Raw genomic sequence first — 23,730 nt, forward strand, 5'->3', positions numbered from 1 at the left:
AGATCATCTTCTTACCCAGGAAATAGACATGGGACCTTTCTGAAGTGAAAGGTAGCAGATGATGTTGATGGAGCTTTGACACGGTGTGTGTCTGCGTTTCCTGCGTGTAATGCTTGTGTGATGCATCAAGTGTGTCACGATGAAAAGGAATGAGCACTATGATCCCTTTCTGTTTCATACCAGCACTCACACGTGACTTTACTTGTGTTGGGTCGTACTTTTGTTACCGTTTTAAGGCATGGTTAGCCACCTTGGATGCAGGGAAGGAGTTTCCCTGAAGCTTAAACGACTGGTCTCACTGTAGGCTTGTTCTTCGAGAGATTCAACACCGGCTTCTTAAGGCAGATGCTGAGAGCACCGGTGGTGTCATGTTGGGGTGGGGGAAGGGATGCATCGTGTGAGGGAGAGAGGGAGCCGTGCTGCAAACTAATGGAGACATCAAGAAAAGACCGTGGCAGACTGGTGGAAAGCACAAAGGTTATGTGTGGAGGACAAAAGGGAGGGAAGGGGGGGATGATCATTCAAATAGTAAACAGGAGTCAGAATATTCCTAAAAAGGTTTTTTTTTTTTTTATTTTGCCCCCACCCACCCCTAAATAAAATTCTCTCTGAAGACAGTGACGAAGTAAACACACACACACGCCAAAAGGATTGCATTTTGGTGAACACACCTGTCCACTCACACCTACTCCTGATTTATTGTCCTGACATCGTGGCTCCACAGTTCCTCTCCGTTTTTAAAAGGGTTGAACATGACTAAAGTAAGCAGCATGCCACACTCACAGACCAAACAATCCTAACCTAGATTTTTTCAGATTTTAGTTTTTTTTTTTTGTCATTTTATTTGTGTTTTTTTTTTCTTCTTTTTTGTCCATTGGTGTACCATCTTAAGGCTTTAGCTGAGCTTTATTAGTAGAACATGCATGAGCGGGGAGCTTTCTTTGGCGCTGCGCCGCTGCACTGCAGAGTCGGTGTACATTCAGATAGTTTTGAGCCCCTCCCCCCGCTGTGACTTCGGAACCAATACCAAAGCCATCCGCTGCGTTCTCCGAGCTTTCTATGTGCGGGGCGATGCAGACGGCTTGGGGAGGGGATTGGATCGCTGCCTCCTAGAGTTTGACCAGCAAGTTTCCATCTTTAGAGATGCACCGGTCCGTTGGTCAAAGCTCAGAATCTGCCAAATTTTCTTTTAATCTGAAGAGGATCAAAGCTTGACTGATCTGAAAATATTTCTGCCTAAAAATAAAATCTAGCAGCATGGGGATTGGATGCAATTTTCTTCTTTTTTCACGGCTTCAGGTTGATCCATCTACTTGTAGCTATATTCTGTACCAAAGCCCCATAGTTTCTCCCTCCCTACTTCCATTTTGTTTTGTAAACAAATATCTTTGTCTCCCTTTCATCCACACAAATTGACCATTTGCCTCAAGTAATTATCTAAGTGCTTGATAAGGTGAATGGATCACTGAAATAAAATGTGTTTTTTTTCCCCTTGCAATAGTTTGTATTCCGATTGTCCTAAGATAGGTTTGTCAACGATAATAATGTACACCCAATTTAGGATTAAAGATTTTTTTTCAAACTTAAATGTAAAATCAGTTGTTTTTACTTTTTAAAAAGCAGCCTAGAGCTTCACGTTTTTAGTAGTGAAAAAAAGGATTTCCAACCTGAAATGTAAAGTTTTAAACAGGATCCACTCGATGCACTGAAAGCAGGTATAAAAAAATAACATTGAGGGAATAAACAAATCGACATCCGTTTGGTACAGAGTCCAATAGGAGAGGCTGCCATTTTGTTCTTAAAGAGGAAAATGTCGCAATGGGGAAGTACTTTCAGACAATCTGAACCTTAATTCATCTTTTTCAGCAAAAACTAAAAGGAATACACTGAAATGAGCAGATAAAACTCCGAATAAAACCGCAAATCTGTAGCAGCTCTGATCGGTGCATCTCTAATGCTTTTAAAACTTTTTAATTCACATTTTTCTACAGTATATTTGTTCCATCATCTCCCACACCAATAAGAGGACAGGACGGGTTTTATAAATGACAATAAAGAAAATGAAGCACGATGAAACTGCCCTAGGGGCATCGCGCCAAATTGAACAGACACAAACGCCTCGAGGCACAAGAGACTTTTCTAAATATTCTAAGGATTGACTTTGCTGTGCAAACCAACTACGTTGTAGGAAACTCTCAATAAAACACACAAAAAGAACATAAGCTATGACTAAATATTTTTCTATAGACTCATCTATATATTTATATCTAATAAATACATTTGGTGATAGACATAGAGCTCTTTCTGAGAACTATTTACATTAAAAGGTGTACATTTCTCCAGAAATAATAAATAGCTATGTGGCAAGGCAAAGGGGTTTCTGTGGTTTAACTGTTTAGTGCTTTTTAGAGGAGAAAACGCAAAAAGCTTTGGGCCTCTGACTACATTACCTGGTTCCCTCTTATAACCTGCCCTGAATCAAACTGACCCCCCCCCTTAAAGAAAAGAAGTGTGAATTACCTACTTTCAAAAAATAATCTGTTTCAGTCTCACCTGTGTCTCTAATAGATATATTGTGGAATGTGCTTGAGTCTTTAGGTAGAACGGCTTTTCCCTTCCTGCTAACAGCTGCTGAACGGGCAGTGAAGGATTAATGTACAACAATGTACTAGCACCTGGCTGATCATCCCAGTATCAGGCCCGGTGGCTGCTGTTATAGGCCGTCGCACCCACTGCCAGGCCAAGAAGCTCCATCCACACCTTACAGGGATGAGGGGGGGGGGGACTTTAAAAACGCCACCGTCATCAGAGAGAAAAACCATCCCCTAACCCCTTCACAATCTCATCCTGTACCTTAGTTTGGACGTGCGGGCAGGAACTTAGCCTGCCTGCTAAAGCTTCGTTACTGCAGAAGGTATTGCTGCCGGCTCAGATAGTTTAACACCGTGCGCAGTCTAGTTTAGTGTCCACAGAGCGACGACTGACATGTTTCACAAACATTCACTTCATCTGGGAGCATCACTGCTGCTGGAGCACTGAAGGGGGGGAGGGCTTTACAAGAGAAAGAGTCTGAAAAAAAAAAAAGACAGTTTTGTTTACAAAAGCAATTTCAAGTGCAAGGTACCGTGCACTGATCGTGTACTGGTGAGCAGGGCAAAAAAAGGGCCCTGTGTCACTTAAGAGACGTCTCACATCTAGGAGAGATGGTGTGTGTTTGTGTTGGATTCTAGAGAAGAATCTCATAAGTGCTTCCCATGGCTCTTGAGGCATAGAAAAAGAGGCAGTGGGACATTGTGTGGTAACATTCTCTGGCTGAAAGTTGTGTTTTTGGAGGACAGAAGGATAACAGGGGCGGGGCATCTAAACAAACCCGCTCGTTTGATTGGCACGGAGTGGAGCGGGCGACGCCCTTAAGACTGACCGCTGATGAAGAGCTGGATGTGCGTGGGAGTCTCAGAGCCGTTACAGTCTGAATGCAAGTCAGACTTTACTGCAGAAGAGGCTTGGTCAGTCCTTTAAGGGTGGTTAGGGGGTGAAGTGGGGGGGTTGAGCAGGTAGAAGGCGGGTTATTGACTGAGGGGAGGTGGCCATTGGCTCGCTGATCCAGGCTGTTTATAGGCTGCAGGCCAGCTGCTTGGCCGTCTCCTGAGTGTCCTGCAGGCGCTGCAGGCTGGCGCTAGAGTAGCCCTCATCGCTGCAGCTGCTGCGCAGGCTGCCTCGCTCGTCCCCTGAGTCACTCACACTGCTGGTGCTCCACTCCAGGTCACCCAGCAGGTAGTCCGTCCCCTCCACATCCACATCCAGGTCCTCTATAAAACAGAGAAGAAAAACAGGTTTACAACTCAAGAATAAAGAAATCATATACAAACGCCTGCCTGTTAAGAATAACTGAAGCTGCTGATTATAAGATGACTGAGGTCAGATCTTAGTAATATGAATGTTGTTGGACGGATTCATAAATTATTCGGGAGACAGAAGTGTCCAAACTGAAGTCTTTTAGGCTCACCCTGGTCAGAGTCAGACTTGTCTGAGGACCGGGTAGAACCGGTGCTGTCCATGCGGGTCCTCTCCACTCCCAGCTGCTCCAGGCGCCGCCTCAGGTGTCTCCGTTCCCGTTGTAGCTGTTCCAAAGTGTGCTGAGCTTTCCTGTCGCTCTCCTCTAACCGCTGCACAGGGAAGAGGGGAGGCAGAGTCCTTTTGTTATTCTCACTTCAGAGCTCTTCACATTCTAACAATCACTTTAATGTGGTTTAATTGGAGCTCATGCACTAGGCCAAAACACACCTGTACAAAGTAAAAGGTCAATAATTCGTGGTTTTAAAATTTTTTTAGAACAGGAAAAAAAAAAACATCAGAAAGTGTTGCATTTGCTTTGATCAGCAGACTCAGATACTCCTGAATTAATATCAAGAATTCACCCAATCACAACAGAGTCCATCTGTTGAGTAACTGAATCTCTGTAAAAGTGCAGCTGTTCTCAGACAACTTATAAAGAACATTGAAGAACGGCTTAAAAAATTTAAAGAAAACAGAAGACACGAGGGTCTGCCTAAACCGACAGGCCTGGCAAAGAGTGAGCAGAGGAAACCAGCACTGCACATCCTTCTGAACCAACCCTGGTGGAGGAAGCATCATGATCTGGGGAAGTTTCTCCTCAGCAGGGACAGCAGCTCAGAGTTGGTTTTAGATTCAAACATAAATAAAATCCAGCTGTCTTAATTAGAAGTTCGCATAGAACCAATATTAGTGCACTTTAAGTCGTAGGTAATGGCTGTTCCGGAGTGGTGCAGGACTTTACAAAAGTAAATAAAGTGATTGTGATTGGTCGTTTATCAAGAGGGCGGGATTATTGTGGCGGAAGGTTCGAAAAACAAGTTTGATTGTGGCCGGTGTCTCGGAAGCATCTTGCTAACCAGTTAGCTACATAGTGCTACTAGGTTCCCAATGGGAAATTCCATTGGGACCAAGTAGCACTAAATTAGTGACTTAGAAACGACACTATCAAGGAACGCTATGGACAGTGGAAACATGCAAGAGGAGGAGAGTTTTGTGTCGGAGGTCGTGGAGGAGTCTCCTCCGTCATACATTTTTTATTTAGAGGAGGAAAGCGGAAACGAAGCTGTTGTGGAAGAGGACGCCAGGGCGGCAGAAGCTTGGTTTGGTGTAGAAGGCTTACAGCCGTCCATGTTTGAGCCCTTGCCTCGCAACGCTGCCAGTTCTGCTTGCCGAAGACACAGACGTCCATCCCCGTGAACACTGGGGATTTACTCTATGGTAAAGTAAATGATACTTATTTCTAATTTCACCCGCTGCGTATATTAGCTGCGATATATGGATCAAGATTCTACGACCAAAAAAATTTGATCGACAGATGACCGTTGATATATGATTGGCTGAATTGAGGTGTTCAGGCTGATGTATAACTAACTGGCCTGCACAAGATAAGGAGAAAAAAAAAATTTTAAAACTGGGTTTTTTTTAATAATAGAAATTTTCTACATTTTGGGACAATATAGTCTGACAAAGAGTATATTTATATACATGTTAAAGCCAGGATGATTTGAAATTTAAATATAATTTCTTTAAGCAGAGGCTCAAAATGTGCCAAGCTGTTTGAGACGGAGCCAGAAAGATTTGAATGTTAAATCAGTTAACCTCTGAAAGGACAACATTTCATTCATCTAAACACAAATACTATAAATAATCCTCCTCAGACTAACTTTTTGTTTTATTTGATACAGTACATGTACCTTTATATGTTCTTTGGCCTTCATCAGCAGGCTGAGGGTGGTGTGCCTGTTGGCATCTGGTCCCAAAGGAACGAGAGATTTCAAGCGCTCCAAGCACAGCCGTAGATGTGCCCGTCTGGAGAGGGAAAAAGCAAAATACGATAAAGAAGGTTAAAAACTGTCAACTTGTTGTCTCCTGACAGAAACAGAGGTAAACATTCACCTCGTTATGATTCAGTAATTGTAGGGCAAGTTCATATTAAACCACATGTTAACCTTACATCAAGCCGAGATCCACGTCCCCACTAACATTTGGTCATAGATGTTCAGCACAAACTGAACACAATGACTTTACCCAAATACGAGCTGGTTTCCATAGAGACAAACACTGCTATAATATATGGCTTCAGAACATCAATTTGAGCAAGTAGTTCAGAAATAACCACACCCACACAGCATGACATCACAATGCTCACAACTTATGAAAGCCCACCAAAAGTGGAACCATCAGTAGGAGGATGTTCATTCGTCAGTTTAAAGTGAAAAAAGGAGCAAACTTGTTATTTAACAGGTTTATTTTTATACAGCACTCCCTACAAAAAAAAAATAAACAAAAGAAGAGTATTTATTTACCTTTTTAGGTTTAATGAAAATCAAAACATGGGAATATTTCAGTGTCAGATTTATGATCTATGTGAGCTAATTATCCCCGCTGTGTGACAAGTAGCAGATCTCTGTGAGCCTTGCCTTTCTTATTTTTCCCATGCTAAGGCTTAAATAATAAAAAAAACAAAAAACAAAACAAACAAAACAAAAAAGAACTCAGTTCCTTTAGGAAAAAGACAGAGACAGCAGCGGCTGCATGTTGCAATATTTTCCTGTTCCTGTTCTGTCAAAAAGAATGAGATGTTCTTCCTAACAGCTAAAGGTGCTGCAGCTAAACAGTGGAAATCAGTAACAACTTTGCTACCGACAGTAAAGATTAGAGTTCAGGTATGGGAATCGAACACAATATAAAACTTTAATTTTGGCATCTTCAAAATAAAAAAAATTACAAATTCAGACAAGGCTCGGTTATCTGCATGCATAGAAAAGTAGTTGAAAATCAATACTTTCATTTTTAAGCTATAGAAAGTTTTTTAAAGGCTCCAATGGCCTTTGATTAGGTAGACAGAAAATGGTCATAGAGGAAGGGGGAAGACATGCAGTAAAGATCACCAGGACTCGAACCTGTGACGGCTCCTTCCAAAAGCCTCTGTACGTAAATAATAAAAAATAAATAAAAAATTGAAGTCGTATAGGAAATTTTTTTGTCGCGGGAGGTTTTGGTCCTGGCGGACCTCAGCCTCCTACCAGAAGCGACGTTGGGTCAGGCACATTAAGAGTCCTGGAGGCATAAAGCTCCTGAAGATGAGGAAGATTGCAGCAAACTACTAGGTGATAAAATCCAAAGCAGCCATTTTTACCCTCAGTTTGTCTAGAGCTGAATGCTACATGAGCTTTTGAAAATGGACCATTTTTAATCTCAATAGTTCACTACTATAAGAAATTGGTAATATTCAAGAACTACAACTTTTATTTCTATATCTATTTTTGTTAATATTTCTCTAAAAGAGGGAAATTGGAGAGAACAGTTTCAACCCTAACAAAACCTAATTACAAGGCTTTTTGTTGGTCTTTTTAGTGTTACTAAATTCCTTAATAAAATATGTATCTATAATAGACTCTTTAGGAGCATAAAAGGCTGAACAGTACTACAAGAAGACCAGGAAACAGATGAGGGCTAAAACTTTGCAATCAGGTGACCAGGTAACTAACGCAACCTCCTCGGTTCACATTTACATTTCCCCTCCCTGATGTGTTTCCTGCTTTAAATCCCTTGCAGCTGCTAGTTGGGTACGTTGACCCCACAGTTATACAATGCACACCTCCAGCTCCAGGAGTGTGTACGTGTCTGAGTGCTTGCCTGAGCGAGTGGGCCCGTCTACGTCAGACTTCCTTTATAGTGAGTGTTTAGTGAAGGGCTTTGCTTCACTCCCATCGGCTGAAAGCTGGCAACATGAGAGTTATTCAAATCAAACACAGAGAGATCTACAGCTGATTTAAATGTAGACAGAGGATTCACTTAATTATATTTTTATGCATGCACAGTGTGGGAAGCCTTTGTAAATGCAAAGCTGCAGTCAGCAGCTGAAAACAAGCAGCCATTTCTCAGCTGACTCGGTCCAAAGGGCCATTACATAACATGGAAATGTCTCCGCCCAGGTTGCTCTGACATAATAGGGGATCAACAGGGCAAGCTAATGTTTGCTAAACAACACTAGTGAGAGGCAGACTCATCAAACATCGCAGGTCACAGGCTGGCGACAAGTGCACAGCACTCTGCATTTTATCAGCAACGGGTTATTCAGGTTTAGTATGTCAATAGGTGAAATCTATGAGGAACTGCACCTCTCGGCCTAAAGAGAGAGCTAACTGCTAACCAAAAGCTGAAGCTTCACACTGCTGTAGCTACTAGCTCAGGCTGCGTCGTCCCCTGCAGCTTAAAATAGTTTTAGTTTCTGCTCAGAACTACATGTAGGTCAGCTGGAGCCCTCTATCCCAACAGTAATAAATCCCCTTGCTGTCCTCACTTTCACCCTCTCACCTCACAAAGCCAGCGGCCATGGCCAGCATGCAGACGTTTGTGGACAAATAGAAACTGTTCTGGTGAATGGAGTCGAGTTTCGCAGAAGAAAACAGGCACCCTCACACACACACAGGCATGCTGCAGTGTCTTGTGTGCAGATTAAGGTTTGGAACTGATGGAAGCTGTATAGGGAGGCCTGAACTCACAAGGTTTCCCTAACAAACCAATCTACTGCTTGGGCTTCCTGGTTATTGGCAGAGAATTGGTTGGTGGTAGCGTCTAGAAAAAAAGGTTAAAAAAGCTCTCATGAGGACATTGTTTAAATTTTCTGTAGGGAGCCAGTTGTGTAAAGCCAAATTGTGCAAAAAAAGCTACGGTGCAGAGGAGTTTAATCCCACCCAGAGAAAAACTTTAGCTTTTTAGCCTATCATCAGAGCTGCTGCTGCTGCTCAAAGATCCCTTTCAGATTTCTGTTCATATTAATGTCACAAAACTTCCTGAGTGCCGTCTTTCATCACTAAGGCCTGTATAAAGAAAAACTGTAATGAGTTCTTTAATTCAGATTAACTAAATCTGGCCTTATAGTGATTTTAACCCTTTAAAAACCACAAGCTGACTCTCTGTGAATAAACCAAACCTATTGAGCTTAAGAGTTGTTTTTCTGATGCTGAAGTTGGGTCTGATTCCAGCTTCCAATTTTGCTGCTGACATGGAAACGTTCCAAGTATTGAGCTGAAAATGTTAAACCACTGAATCGGATGCCAACTTTTTAGGAGTAAATCGGGTTAAAGTAACAGGCTGATAATCGATTCAACGACTGAAATCAATCGAATCACCTTTTTATATTTTCATGTTTAATGCAACACATAAAATTGCAACATGTTTAAAACTGTGCAAACTATAAATATGAATAATTGAGAAGTACTTTTATTTAGTAATCAGGTAATGTTTTGTTAATGTTGGAGTTAGCCAAATAGATGCGATGTTGGAGGCAGTGGAATATCTTATCTTCTTTCAAAATCATAAAATTTAGGCCAAGGACAGACAGAGACCTTAGTGCTGAAAATCATAAAATATCAACTAAGGTGCACAGAAAGTTGAGGGCCAATAATAGCCTTTGGTCTGTGAATGTTGTTGGCTATTGGATTAGGCAGAGTCTGCCAAAGGAAAACATGTGCATGCAGCTCATCAGCTGTCAGAGCTGCGGTCTACAGGCTCGCCTTCACTCCTGATACATGAGATAAAGATCGTTAAAGGGACTTGAGTCTAGTGTCAAGTTTTTCATAAACAAGTTTTAGGCAAGGTTTTTTTAAAAACTCAGGTCTAAAAGAGTGGGAACCTAGCTTCTTAGCCATAGCTTACATATGAGCCTGAATGTTATATTATGGTATCAAGTAACTAGTAAGTCTCTGCTTCACTGGCCATCAGTTATTGGTCTTCTGCTGTCTGTTGCAACTTTATAAAACAAAGTCTGTTAAGAGAAACACTCTCCTACAGAAAGTTGAATAAAATGGCCAAGATTGTTGTTCTTCCCCTTAACAGATATTTTCTACTGGATTTTCATTGAAAACTTTCCTTATGGGAAGTGATGAAAGCAATACTAGATGCCGTTTGGCAGCAGAGCACCCTCCGTCTAGTTGAAGGAAAACCTCTCATGTATCGCACTGTGCACTTCTGATCCAGTGTGACGAGGGTCCTGCTCTTACTGTGAGATCTTTAAACAAGTAGAAATTAAACTTTCTTCTGCTAGAAACTGAATAAAACAATTGCGTCATTGTCAAAATTGTTTTGCAGAATTTGAGGAGGTAGTCGGAGGAGATACAGTCAGCTGATTAACCAGACACCTGATGTATTCTTTTCAGTGTCAGGCGGTGAACAAATGGGGGCTCAGTTGGCAGGAACCTACTGAAGCACTGAGCCCAAGGCATTACTATATCCACCAATCCTGGGGGAGAAAGGGCTGTTTGACTGAGAGCAAACACAGAGTCCTTGTTCTTTCTCAGGTCAACACCTGATTTGGTGTTTTATTAAGATAACAAAGACCTTCTCCAGCCAGGCTTTTCATTCCCAGCAAACTGTCTACTTCATACTTTTATCAAGAAGAAACTGGAAACAAATGTAGCTTTATTTCTTTGAAGAAATAGTTATCACCATATTAGTAGATGTGGAATATTACGGGGACAGACCAACTTAAGTAATGAATAATTGTAATGCGGCAGCTGAAAAGACATTTTCTTTAGCCTTTTTATGAATAAAGTATCTAAGTGTGGTTTTCATTGTTATTCTAGCCTGGTTGAATACTTTTTCCTCTTTTTCTTTGTCTGGTCTCTACCAGCTTAAGAGATCTAGGGATGGGTCATTTTTTTTCTTAAAATAAGTGCATTTGTTCTTGGATTGAGGAGGTAAAGGAGATATTTTGCCAATGGAACACAAAGAATGTACATTTAAAACAAGAAAACACAATTGCATTGTCTTATTTCATGTGCATTTTATCGAATTATCTTATTTTAAGATTGAAAATACTCATTCCATTTGCGAACTATCGCACTTACCAACTCAAATTAAGGGTAAATAAACTTAATTTAGAAATGTTTTACTTATTCCTAGATTGTTTTTTCAGTGTGTGATTGACTCCCTACATCTTCTCATAAACATTAAAACTGTTACTAGAGGACAAGCAGCCCCACAGCATTATGCTGCCATCACCGTGTATGACTGTGAGGAAGGTCTTTGGAGGTGATATTCAGAGTTAGCTTTAAACCTCACAGCATTTTGCATGGAGGCCCAAAAGATCCCCTTTAGTTTCATCTGATCAGGACACCTTTTCTTCCGGAGATTTTTCTGTCATCTCCTACAAGTTTAACTGGGACCATTTATAATTTGGTTCTCTTTCTGCCACTAAAGGCGTGGCATTCTTTTACATGATTTCAGGATCCCTGCAGCTCCTCCAGAGTTACCATCGACTGATTGGCCGCTTGTCTGATTGATGGTCTATTTGTCTGTTCATTAGTTTAGATGGAAAGCCATATTTTTCAAGGTTTGCAAAGAAGCGGTAATCTTTTCATATTCAGGTGAAAGACTAAGCAGAGCTCTGTGAAATGTTTCAATTTGAGATATGGTTTATGAGCTACCTTTGCTTTTAGGTCTTCCACATCTTCCCTTTAACCTGTCTGTTGTGATTCTCGGTCATCATGATGCTGCATGTTTTTTGTAATATTGTCCAACAGACCTGTCTTCAAAATATAGAAAAACAGTCTACTAACTGTTTTTTTTTTTAGGACAAAAGGTTCGAGATATTATTTGGAGTAAAGGGGACTGAATTTGAATTAATTCCACATCCTTTATGAATAATAATCCTGGTACTTCAGTTGTGCAGCGTCTTGTGTTTGTCCATTATAAGAAACATTTAATCTAGCTGTTCAAGAAAAAAAATGGTATCTAGCTGTGGGCTGCTCAGTGGGTAGCACTGCTTTCTTGCAGCAAAAAGGTTCCAGGATGGATTCCAAGCTCGGCGTCTTTCTGTATGGAGTTTGCGTGTTCTCCCTGAGCATGCGTGGGTTCTCTCCGGGTACTCTGGCTTCCTCCCACAGTCCCAAAACATGACTGCAAGGTTAATTGGCTTTTCTAAATTCTCTTTAGGTGTGAGTGTGAGTGTGTGAATGGTTGTTTGTTCTGTTTCTCTGTTGCCGTGCGATGGACTGGTGACCTGTCCAGGTTGTACCCCGCCTCTCGCCCATAGACAGCTGGAAATAGGCACCAGCACCCCTTGTGACCCCGCTTGGGATAAGTGTGACAGAAAATGGATTAAATCTAGCTGTCATAAAGGGGTTTAGTGTAAAAACACTGAAGGGTCTGAAGACACTGTACATTGGTACAGCATTGATTTTATATACTGTGACTAACTTGAAACAGTTAAATATCATAGCTTGAAAAAGCAACAAATCACACTAGAAAATTTCAGTGAAAAAGCACCTGAACAGACCAGCATCCTGGGTTTAACTGCAAAATCATCAAGTATTTTCAGGACTGCTAGAGGGTATCTGGGTGATCTGGATGCCATGTGATGATGTTTCACTGATCACTAATTCAGGAGAAGCAAAGACACACACACAGAAATGAAGACTTTATTACGTACCTGTTCTTTTCCATCTCATTGTGTGTAGACCTGCAGGGGTAAACAAGACAAAAAAAAAGCAACGTGAGAGAAATGAAACCTAATAACAGAACCAGTGATTATACAGGGTGAGCAGGGCCTTGTTCATGTGCCATCACTGCAGTCCGGGACCTAACTGCAGAGGAGTGAGTGCCAGAGAAAAGGCTGTGTGGGGGTGTACGAGTTGTCAACAAAGCCAACAAAGAGATTCCAGAAAAATTGAAGGAAAAACTGAGTATTCTTACATCTACGCCTGCACAATAGTCAAAAGGTCTCCCTCTCTTTAGACTATCACAAACTAGTTTCTCAATTTGATTTTAAACCAAGGAAATACTTGTTTTTAAGCAACAAATCAGAAAACGTGTTTCTGCATAAAATTCTGAATGCTTAAGGCAGCCATCACAGATCTAAACAGGGAAAAGAAAGGATGTCATGTTCAAACGTATCAACTGGTCAATTAAAACCTATTTAAGATGTTTTGTTTTAGGTTGTTCTTTAATTCCTATTTAGAGAAACTTGTTAGCTCAGATTTTTAAATATCTTTGCAGGTTGCTTCCTTATGCTTAAACTGTCTTTAGATATGAGTGTGTGTGTGTATGGTTGCATGTCTCTCTCCCTGGGACCAGTGGAGATCGGCCATTTTATCAGAATTTTTGAGTAAAGAGCAGCAGTATAGAGAAACAATATAGGCCGACATTTCAATTACGATTTTTAATCATTTTTCTACCAAAATTGTAATTCCAATTTTATTTACATTTTCTCTGCACTAAATGCAGGCAAATGCATGTTTTGCTCCAGCGCTTCATTGTTTTCATGGCCATGGATTATCATTAACTGGGGGTCTTGACGGGGCGGCCTTAACCATTGCTTTAAAAACATGCTTCCTTCTGCCTTGCAAGAATGGAGCTGTGCGCTAGCTGCAACTCGCACTTACCAGTTGTGTGACATCAAATATGATGTTGGCATATTCCCGCTTTAAATGCTGGAGTGAGAAAGTCACCGTCTCGTAAAATTAGAGGTGACAATAAATCAAGTGCCTCTGTGATTTGGTAATAATTAAAAAAAAAAATCGTGATTATATTGCAAAAACAAGGAATTTTTCGCAGCTACTGCATAAATTTAAATGCTGGATTCTGTTTTCTATAGGGCTTGATGATACGGACAAAAATAATATCTCAATATTTTCAATCATACAATATATATATATATATATATATATATATATATTGTATGATTGAAAATATTGAGATATTATTTTTGTCCGTATCATCAAGCCCTATAGAAAACAGANTATATATATATATATATATATTAATATTAATATTCTTTTCTTTCAAAAAGTAATGAGAAAGAAAAAGTAAACTTAAAACCAAAGCCTTAACACTAATATCCCATGATCTCATTCATTAGTAAACTGCTCTAGATGTTCATGAGAAATAGCTCAAAAATAACATACTGGCAGATATTTGATAATAATCCTCCACAAACAAAGAGCGCTGGGGGGGTTGGGAGAGATTTAGCCTGGACTTAAATAGGAAGGAAGAGAAAAGGGAACTGGGGGGTCTAGAGTGTAATTATAACGTAACATAAAGCATCTCACTATATTCTTATCTTATATATCAATAAATGCTTAATAAGTTGCCCGGCTCTGCTTATCACTTGTCACTTAAAAAAGTTGACATGAGAGAGGTTGTGTAGGAAGGTCTCAGGCCGTACAGCAGTAAAGGGCTACTAGGCTGGCAGGTGATCTTTTTGGAAAAGACAGTGGATTATGCAGCAGATCTCCACTAAGCATTACTGGGACTTCAAAATCCTCCTAATGGGATACAACGACCAGCCTGGATGGTTTCTATAACTATGTGGCTCCAGGTGATTCCTGAAGAGCTTTGATGATGAAATGTTGTCATTCAAGTCTGGCCTTGTATTCGTCATAAACCGCTTCCTGAGTTTCATGGAGGCCAGATGTTCCTGGAATCATTGCAGTTTCTTAAATGCAGCTAAAACATTTAGTTTCCCTACAACGAGGGAGAGAAAAATGTTAGAAGCATTAAAGGTGAATTTAAAGGAAAAAGTGAACCTCAATGGTAAACAGTGAGAACAAGGATCACCGTTTATTGGAGGTTTTTTGCATTCACTTTTTATGTAAAACAGAAAAATGATGTTTCATGACATGTATGTGGAACCTTGCTTGTGGATTTGTAGTGATTGAATATGACTTACAGCCAAATATTAAAAAAAGATAAATCCACTGCAATGTGCTGTTCTATGGGGGAAGGTTACATCTAACGGAAGTCAAAAGGATTTATCAGAATGGATTTAAATAAGAGGGAAGTTTATTATGTGAAACTATGTTATGATAACGAGAACCACAGCGTGTACATAGTGACAGTGACCAAAACAATGAAGGCAAGTGTAGATGCCTCTAAGCCTGTTCATGTTGCCAGATCCTCCAGCACATGTTGTACCGATCAGTGTGGGGGTGGGGTGAAGCACAGCAAAGGTAAAATGAGAGATGGAGGTGTGTGTTGATGGCCAGCATTGCTCCTGCATTGCAGTGGTGCATTAACTCACAAACGGGGGAGGGAAATCTGACCCTTTTTTTTTTTTTTTTTTTTTTAATGGGAACAAACAGCGCAGAGAAACGAAGAGTTAAGATCATCCACCTCCACCTGACCCTTGATCCCCTGTCCTACCACGACTCCCAAAATAACCTCCTCATTTTCAGCAGCGCTGGACTCAAAGCGGTCCCTGACTGACTGATTTATGCTCAGTTTGATACTCAGGCAGATCTTTGACACATCCAATGTCTTTTTGTTGAATTAAATTGATTAGAACCCCTAAAAAGTATGGTTTTATGCTACACAGGATGAGGTTTACAGGGTGTAAGTGAAGCTTCTTCTCCTGATGTGGCACAGAGCTGTTTGTGTGGGCATCATCATGTTTCAAGCAGCCACTCAGGGTGCTCTGTTTCACGCCTGGCCCCCTCCAGCCGGTGTGCATTCCTGTGCAGGGCAGACGGCCACAGGTGACATAACAGATCTGGCAGTGAAGGGATCCTACATACTGAGGCTTGATTTCTGGCTCTGGAAGATGTTACACCTCCTGCCTCTCTCCTGTGCTGTTTGCTCCTCCACAACTGCAGTACAAGTCATCCAACACAACTTTGGTTGTTCTCCAGTAATTAAAATACTCTGTTTCAGATCACAGTGCTGCTAAACTAGGAAAACAAATGCACAAACATTTAGGTGAGACCTTTTCTGACATGATCGAGTAGTATCAGGTTCAAGTTCAGTTGGGTGTCAGAGAGGAGGGTCACTGAGTTGGCTCAGAGACTGAGGCAGCTTTACATTAACATTACAACCAATTAACCAACAGAAAACGATGCATAGCAAATTCTGTTGGGGACTAAAAATTTGATCAGTGGACTGCTTGGTGATTCTTAATTGGCTTTTTTGGGGGTAAAAAAATCTGATTTTTTAAAGTTCAGTGAATGCACCAGTGAAGGCAGGTCCCACCAATCGTGCCTCTCTGTATGGAGATATTTGACAGGAGACCTGCTGGATTAGGAAATGCTAGCAAGCCCTTTGGGAAAGAAAACAATGTTTAATTCAAAGAAAGGTTCAAGCAATATAGACAAATGTTGATTCGTTTTTAATTTTAATTCAATTCAATTTAGTTTATTTATATAGGCTTTACAATCAACCGGACGCAGTTACGCGAAAACACGCAGAATATGTTATATATCTCATGTAACATATATCTGATGAAATGGTTTACATAAATATTTTTTATTAAAGCTTTAATGGATTTTAATGCCAATTAAGGTCTTAATAAAAAAAAAGACTTAATGATTTTAATGACCCAAGGTTACCCTGTTTCTATCCAAGGAAAACCAGCTGATTGCATCGACTCATTAACTCAAATGCAATCCCTCACACTAAGCATGCTTGTAGTGACAGTGGAGAGGAAAAACTCCCTTTTAACAGGAAGAAACCTCCAGCAGAACCAGGCTCAGTGTGAGCGGCCATCTGCCGAGGCCGACTGGGGTTCAAGGAGACAGAAGCAGAGATACAAAAAGCAGCTGTAAAAGGCGGCCCCGTCCAGGAAACACACAGCCAGGCAGACGAGCTCCGAGCCAGCTCCCATGTCAGAGGATGAAGAGAGCACATCCAGCCAGTCACAGGCAGAGAAACAGGACTACACTGAAAAACAGGCTGATCACCAACATCTATAAACAAAGGTGTTGATGGCAGCAGCACAGCTGATTTTTTTTAACCGTTAATCTTAAAAAGAGGTCAGCCTCTTTGATTCTTTCATTTCCAGTGGGATTCAAGCCTTCGAGGATTTATTTCAACTATAGAGTCAGTATGTTCCTCCCAATTTTCCACATGTTCAGCTGAGCAACCTCATTACTTATCTAAGTTGCTGCAGTTTAGCAAGGTACGGGTTGTAATCGATCAGCACTTAGCTGCAGAGACGTGTATTACAGACGGCTCCCTACACACAGCCTCACATGGCCTGTAGTCAAAACAGAAAATTACTATATGGTAAAACTAAATAAATGAATATATAACACATAACTTTAACTCAAATATTTCTAGTCATGTGTGTGTAAATAAAATACAAATCTGTTAATTCTTAGTGATCATGTGCATGGTGGCGACCAGAAGGCCCGGCGGTGCCTCTGTACAGCAGCCTTGCCTCCATCAGTGAGCCGCAGGGCAGCTGTGTCCCTGGACAGGAAAAACAGCTGTAAGGTACACGCTATTTACTTTAACATTTGAGATATGATGGTCAGTAAAAAAGCTTGGTTTTGTATAATTTGTACCAGAAATAACATTTATTTATGATTATGTTAGGATTATTGGAAATCAACCTCAAAAATATATGATTGACGCATGTTTTTTGTTCAAAATATTTTTCAAGATCCAAGTAGAGCAATCCTGAGATTGTTCTACCAATTTGATTCACACCAATAATTTTAAGGAATTTAAACAAATGAGCTAATTAAGATTAAAACTAAACTGCATCTCAGAAGTAAAGTCTGCTTCTGGTTCATGTCAGAAAAACACATCATTCCCAAATTTAAAAATTTAACTCAAACCAAAAACGACTCTGAAATACAATTTTTTAGATTGCAACTTTGTTTAATAAAAACGAATCTGGATGGAAGTATAGGCCTCACTAAATAACTAAACCAAATGTTTTATCAATTCATTTAAACACAGATTAAGAAGCTGAATCCTAACTATGTCAAAGTAATTCTGCCAATTAAGAAAGACTGCAGCAGTAACGTCTAGTTTATGGCTTCCAGTAATACCGCATTCGATGAAATGGAGGAAGTCAATAAAAAACAATGACAATCTAAAGAAACGGCTCAATGATGCCAACTGACATGGCTGCCAGGGCCGCGTCCTGCTGCCTGTGTTGCCGTTTTATTTCTAATTTCTAAACGGAGGTGGTTTCAATTCATCAGGCTGGTGAGAACTGGAAAACCAAAACTGATGGCACAATATTTCAACTGCTCCTTCATTTCTCGACTCAGCTCCCAATGAAACTGTCCGTCTGTCAGTAACATCATCATAAACAACGATGCGCTCAGCGCTGAGCACTACATGGCTATGTTTGGGCGTCCATCCAAACAGCATGAGCTCTATGGCGTTTGGTTGCAGCATGTATGAAGCTGAAGGCAGGGTGGGGGGTGGACTCTGATTGTGCACCAGTGGATCTCATTTTCTCCACAGACAGCCAGCAAAAAGTGAGAGAATAAGGTAGGAGAAGATGGAGGGGAAAAGAGGAGAGGGAGAGAAAAAGGGAAGAGGGCCAATCACTACATGTGACATGCATGCATGTGTAGGCAGCAGAAACATGGCGACTCCCCTCCCCCATTATTCACACATCCAAGCAGTCGGGATGCATCAGAAAACTGGGAGGGAATCACATGATGGTTATATCCAGGTCCAAGACTCCTCTCTGACTTCCCTACATTTGAACGTGTATTAACTGCACTGCAAAAAAGAAAACAATAAACCTTTCTGATCCATCACTGAACCAGTTTCCCTGATATTAATCTCTTATTTTCCCAGGATCTTCTCTCCTGCAGCTAGTGCAGGTCTTCCTAATATGGAATAATCATCTCTGCAGTGCAGAATTCTGTTTAATAACAAGCGTGGCTCTTAGGCCTTTAAATAGGAGCAAGAGCTGAATAAGTCCTCAGAGAAGACAGGAAAGCCAAGCCAGAACATCAGAACCTAATCTATAAACAACAATGAGGGAAGCGGAAATTCTGGGGGATAAAGCATCACTGGAAATGAAGACAAACTCACACGCTTTATGCTTGACCTGCCAAAAAAAAATGCAGCCCTGCTAAACGTGTTCACACATGATCTGAGGTGAAGGGACACTCTGCACGGCTCGTGTCTCTTAAAACACGGTGGGAGTGGAAGAACAACTAATTTGTCACCATCAGTCAAAGCTCTACCAAACCCAGACACATATATAGTTATCACACTAGGCCAAAACATGACCCAATGAACAGTCTTTATTCTTTTTACGCCATTTATGTTTTCTAAATTGCTGCATAGCAACAATCCCAGCACTTAAATAAGCAGCTACATTTAAATCTTTTTGGAATAAAGATTTATAAATATAAATTAGGTTACTTAAAGTTGTGATCTCATCTCCTCAGGCTTTAGGCAAGAGCAATTTGCATCCAACAAGCTCCAGCAAATGCTGATATGCAATCAAAGAATGTGGAAAACAAGTTACCTCTGCAGTGCAGAATACAGGGGCACTGTATGTACCACTGAATAAGGTTCAAAATGTATGGAATGAGGAGAGTCTGTGGAGTATTTCTTTGTTTAATTCTTATCTAGGACAGCTCAATTTAGCAAGAGATTGTCTCTGTCTGATGGCCCCAAATACATCAACAGATTGGAATCAGCCACCATCAGCAGGTCAAAGATGGAAACATGTTTTATATTTCATATTTGTAAATGTTTATAGTTGTATTTTTGCTTTGTGTATGGTGTGTGTGCTTGATAGTTATTTCAATAATCAATTTATCACAATGAATATGTTTCGGTTCTAATCAAAACATCTAAAATAAGAAAAGAACCTTACACAGAGCCTGGACTGCATAAGGTGCAGGCAGGGTAGTCACCTATCCAAAGACTTCTCTATAGATAACTCCAGGTGCTAATGAAAATTTTAAGTGCAGCGTTATGTTTTTTAAAAGCTGAATCATAATTGTCTGAACCTGGCAGGATTCCAGCATTGCATTATTCAGCCCTAAGATTTCCTGTGCAAATGAATCATTTATTTACTGTAAACTAACAGATCTCTATAGGAGCCTGAGTTAAACACATCATTTCTGTCAACATACAGTGCTGTATAAAAAGCTCCTCTTCCATTCACCTCCTAATTCATACCTGTATTTCATAACCACATATTACCATTACAGCTCTGTCTCTTATTTTATACCCAAGTTCGTAAACTATTTTGGTTTTGATTCCGATCTGAGCCAGGTGAGTCTTATGAAATATGACCGACTATGACCCTTGATCAGACCGAAACAACTCGTCCTTTTGAGCTCCTACTACAGAGATTTCTTAATTGGTTCATAGCTGCTTACAGCAGACTGAGAAGGCTGTTAGAACGTGTACAAAATGTCCCTAAAGTCTGAACTGATGCATGGTCTGTATGCAGCATTCCACACATCTCTGTGCTGGGACTCAAGTGAGCAAAACTGGAGAAAAAAAAAAGGGCGAGGAGGGTGGGGGTTCATAAAAGAATTGACAGGAGCACAAAGGTATGGATTTTGTTTAAAAAGTAAATCTTCCTAAACAGCTTTTGATCTCTAAACAATGGTTTCTCTTGTTCAATCAAACAGCCTGGATTGACCCCTGCTTTCTGTATGAGGCTCAACAGGTAAAGAACATTCTGTCCATTTTCCTGGAACAATCATGGAAAGGAACCAAACTTCATGTGCACGATGCACACCGAAAATGTCAAAACATTTTATGCGCTTCAACTATCCCACATGATTATCATGATATCCCGGCTGACCAAAATATGGTATTAGTATAATTAAAGTAAATTTAATGCAGCTCCTATTTTCATTAAGGCTTTTTCAGGTTGTCCGTAAGTAGGCATTTTATCCTTCTTAGAAATGACTAATTCTTAGCTGAAATGACCTTAAGACCAAAAGAGTCTTAAAACGGTTTTAAATACCAACATTGCAAATTAACATTGACATTGTCCAAATGAGATTGTGTAAGCTGTAACATGGAAGTCAGGTATGTTGCTCATTGGGTAGCCTCTTTTGACAACTTCCCCGATCTCCTTTCCCTTTTTTCTCTTGGTCCAACAAAGCCGGTATTTAGCTACAATGTACTGCACTGTAGTGTTAATGGACAGATTATTAGTGATTTGTTAATGAGGCATAAAGTCATGGCAAAATAACACTTGGTGCCAACCAGTTTAACATTCCTTAGAGAGAGTGGGTACCTGACTAGATGATAAACAATCAGTACTTACCCAAATTAGATCAACTTAAATTGACTTAAGTGGAGAATCCAATGGCCAGACTGGATCCCATAACAACATTTAGCAACTTGCCATATATGGGCATAAAAGAAACTGTATGCTTGCCATACTTTCTTTTTTGTACAAAATGGTAGCTAATCTATGTCATTTCTTGTTCTCAAAGTAAATTAAAGGTTTCTCCAAGTATCAGAGTGCAACTAGACCCAGCATGCACTGGTTTGCGGGACAAGAAGCTGAACAGTATTTACCTGCTACTTATGTTTTTCTTGCTCTTGTTTTTCCTTTTCAAGCTTTCCCTCTCCCGACTGCTGATGAAGGGCGGCATGGAGGCATAGCCATGTTCAGCTTCTGGAAGCAGATAAACAACAAAGTGGTTACTTGCCTTTTTTTACCTGCGGTTATAACAGCCACAGACAGGATGATGAGAGCCTGTAAAGGGGGAAGACTGGAAGATGCAAGAAACCAACCAGATATAATATGCATTTTTTTTATGCTATGGTGCATGCAAACCTTTCATAAATTAAATGAATTTAAGAGATATAGCTGTTTTTATTTCTTTTTATGTTTGTATTTTTCATTGTAAAAAGGTTACTGTTGTGGTTTAGGTTGACAATTTTAAGATCTGTCCAGGGACAACAGATGAAAAATAGCCTTTTGGCTATTTTTCTAATTCTGGTGCATTTGCAGGAATTATTTATTTGTCCTTGTCAAATAAATAAATAAATCTAAATTATTCATTTCATATCTTATCTTGATACAGTACAACCCCCCCAATTTGGACAATGATGTCATCCTGCACGACAGTAAACCCCACTAGCTAACAACAACAGTAAGAAAGGAGGGGCCTTCACAAAAACATTGTGTTCCTGCACGTTGAAATGCCTCTGCTAGCTGTGCATTTATTATCTTTTCATTTAGATTGCACAGTTGTCTTTGCACCATGCATATTATTTATAGGAAATAAGACATTATCAGGATCGCGAAGATTAGCAACGCACAGGGTAAAGAACACACTGTCCAAACTCCAAAAACAATAACAATATTTAAGGTATTCCCATCATTTCATGCAAAATAAAGCTGGGCTGCAGTTGCATTTAGGCAACTAGAAAATCATGCTCATTATTTCCAGTCACTTGTGGAAGAACTGTCATTGCAAGTTATTATGGAGGAAAAAAACAACAAAGGAAACAAGACGACAGATATACTTTACCTCTTTCTCTGCGATCGAGGTATTCAGCTGCTTCGATCAACATCTGCACCATTCCAATCGCCGCCATCTTCAACAATAACAGGAATATTAAAACAATCCGAACAGGGATTCCGTAGGTGTATCCAACCTGCCTCAGGTCCTTCCCCAGATTCTCCTTCAACGATCTGCTTTGGCTTTCCTCGCAGCTTTTACTTAAAAAAGACGAAGCTGAGTCCTTTGGAGTCACAATAGCTGTTTAACTCTGGTATATTTAAAAGTTAAAGGTCCAACAGCGTAAAGCACCAATCAGTTAAAAACTGCTGTCTTCCCTGCTGAGCACTCAGATGATGATTTAAAGGGCTTGGTGGAAGCTAGCTACTGATGGCTAACACTTCTGGTCTGCTAAACACTCCTTTAAAACCGATTCGAGTGAAACAATCGTTTAAATATTTAAAAGTCCTTCCAATATTATTTAGTTTGTTTGTAAAACAAGAAAAGAAAACTTCCCCGGACAGGAAAATGTTTGATGATTGTAGCTTTGTGTGGAGGAAATATAAAAAGTAGGCTAACGTTAGCACAAAAATTAATTTAAAAAAAAATCAAAATGCCAAATAAACGACGTTGAGGTTTTACTAATGTCGGTGTTTTTGGAAGCGTCAGCCAGAGGAGGAGAAAAACTTTGATGTCTGTAGTTGCCTGAAGCTGCCAAACAGGAAAACACTATGAAAATGGAGCTAATCTTCAAATGAAGCCAGAGTTCCTGTTTAAAGTTTGTAGGTTAGTTCTGTGCTGGTTTATAGCTTAACGGAACGCCTCAGACGTCTCGTTGAAAACGGGCGAACCGAATGATATCGAGCAGCGACAAGTTGTCAAAGTGCTTCCAAAATAGTGCCTTGTTAATGTGGACAACAGCTACCTACTGAACTGTATGACAAAGCCTCTGTGTGCTGACACGTGATTGGTCGAATAGAACAAGAACTCCGACTCCTATTGGTCTTCTCCACCATCGATATTAGAAAAAAATGCTTTGGCACAGGCCGCCACTAGGGGGCCATTTTGGATCTAAATCTCGTTGGGTTCAATGGAAGGTGCTGAGCCAAGATGGACGTTGTTTCCTGCGCTCACAGAGGTGTGTCTTGATTGGATACTTTCAGACAGAGTTTCGATGCAAAAGACTGAACGATCCAAACTAAAATGACAATTTCACAGTAGCCCCGCCCCTTGAGCCATGCTGTTTAGCGTTGGACAGCGCTGATTGGCTCCCATGGTGTTGTTTGCTTTATTTTGTCCGCGATTGATTTAATAGTTTTATACAGATTCAGCTGCAGGTTTGAGCTAAAATGATGATTTTTTTTTTTTAAATAAGTGTAAACGTTTTTGCGACGAAGAAATACCCAGAGGACGCCATCTATTTACTAGATACACGGAAATCAAACAACTAGACCACTACCTTACAAACACATTAACTAGTGACATTTATTCA

At 40.3% G+C, this 23,730-nt stretch overlaps 1 protein-coding gene across 1 annotated transcript; it reads right to left on the bottom strand.

Moving 5' to 3' along the window:
- Nucleotides 1-1,490: 1,490 nt before the first annotated feature.
- mxd1 (MAX dimerization protein 1) lies at nucleotides 1,491-23,169 on the bottom strand. Its single transcript, XM_015396297.1, has 6 exons — nucleotides 22,269-23,169; nucleotides 21,307-21,406; nucleotides 12,494-12,523; nucleotides 5,751-5,865; nucleotides 4,007-4,166; nucleotides 1,491-3,809 (listed from the first exon to the last, which is right to left on the bottom strand). Exons 1-6 carry the CDS (start codon nucleotides 22,333-22,335, stop codon nucleotides 3,613-3,615), a joined length of 669 nt encoding a protein of 222 aa, XP_015251783.1. The 5' UTR covers nucleotides 22,336-23,169; the 3' UTR covers nucleotides 1,491-3,612.
- Nucleotides 23,170-23,730: the final 561 nt, after the last annotated feature.

Source organism: Cyprinodon variegatus, unplaced genomic scaffold, assembly GCF_000732505.1.
Source record: "Cyprinodon variegatus isolate N-32 unplaced genomic scaffold, C_variegatus-1.0 Scaffold789, whole genome shotgun sequence".
NCBI lineage: Eukaryota > Metazoa > Chordata > Actinopteri > Cyprinodontiformes > Cyprinodontidae > Cyprinodon > Cyprinodon variegatus.

Coding starts and splice junctions, on each gene's coding strand:
- mxd1 (XM_015396297.1), bottom strand. CDS start 22,335: ATGGCGGCGATTGGAATGGTGCAGATGTTGATCGAAGCAGCTGAATAC. Junction 21,407..22,268: donor CCTCGATCGCAGAGAAAGAG/GTAAAGTATATC, acceptor ATCTGCTTCCAG/AAGCTGAACATGGCTATGCC. Junction 4,167..5,750: donor AGGCCAAAGAACATATAAAG/GTACATGTACTG, acceptor TTCCCTGTGCAG/CGGTTAGAGGAGAGCGACAG.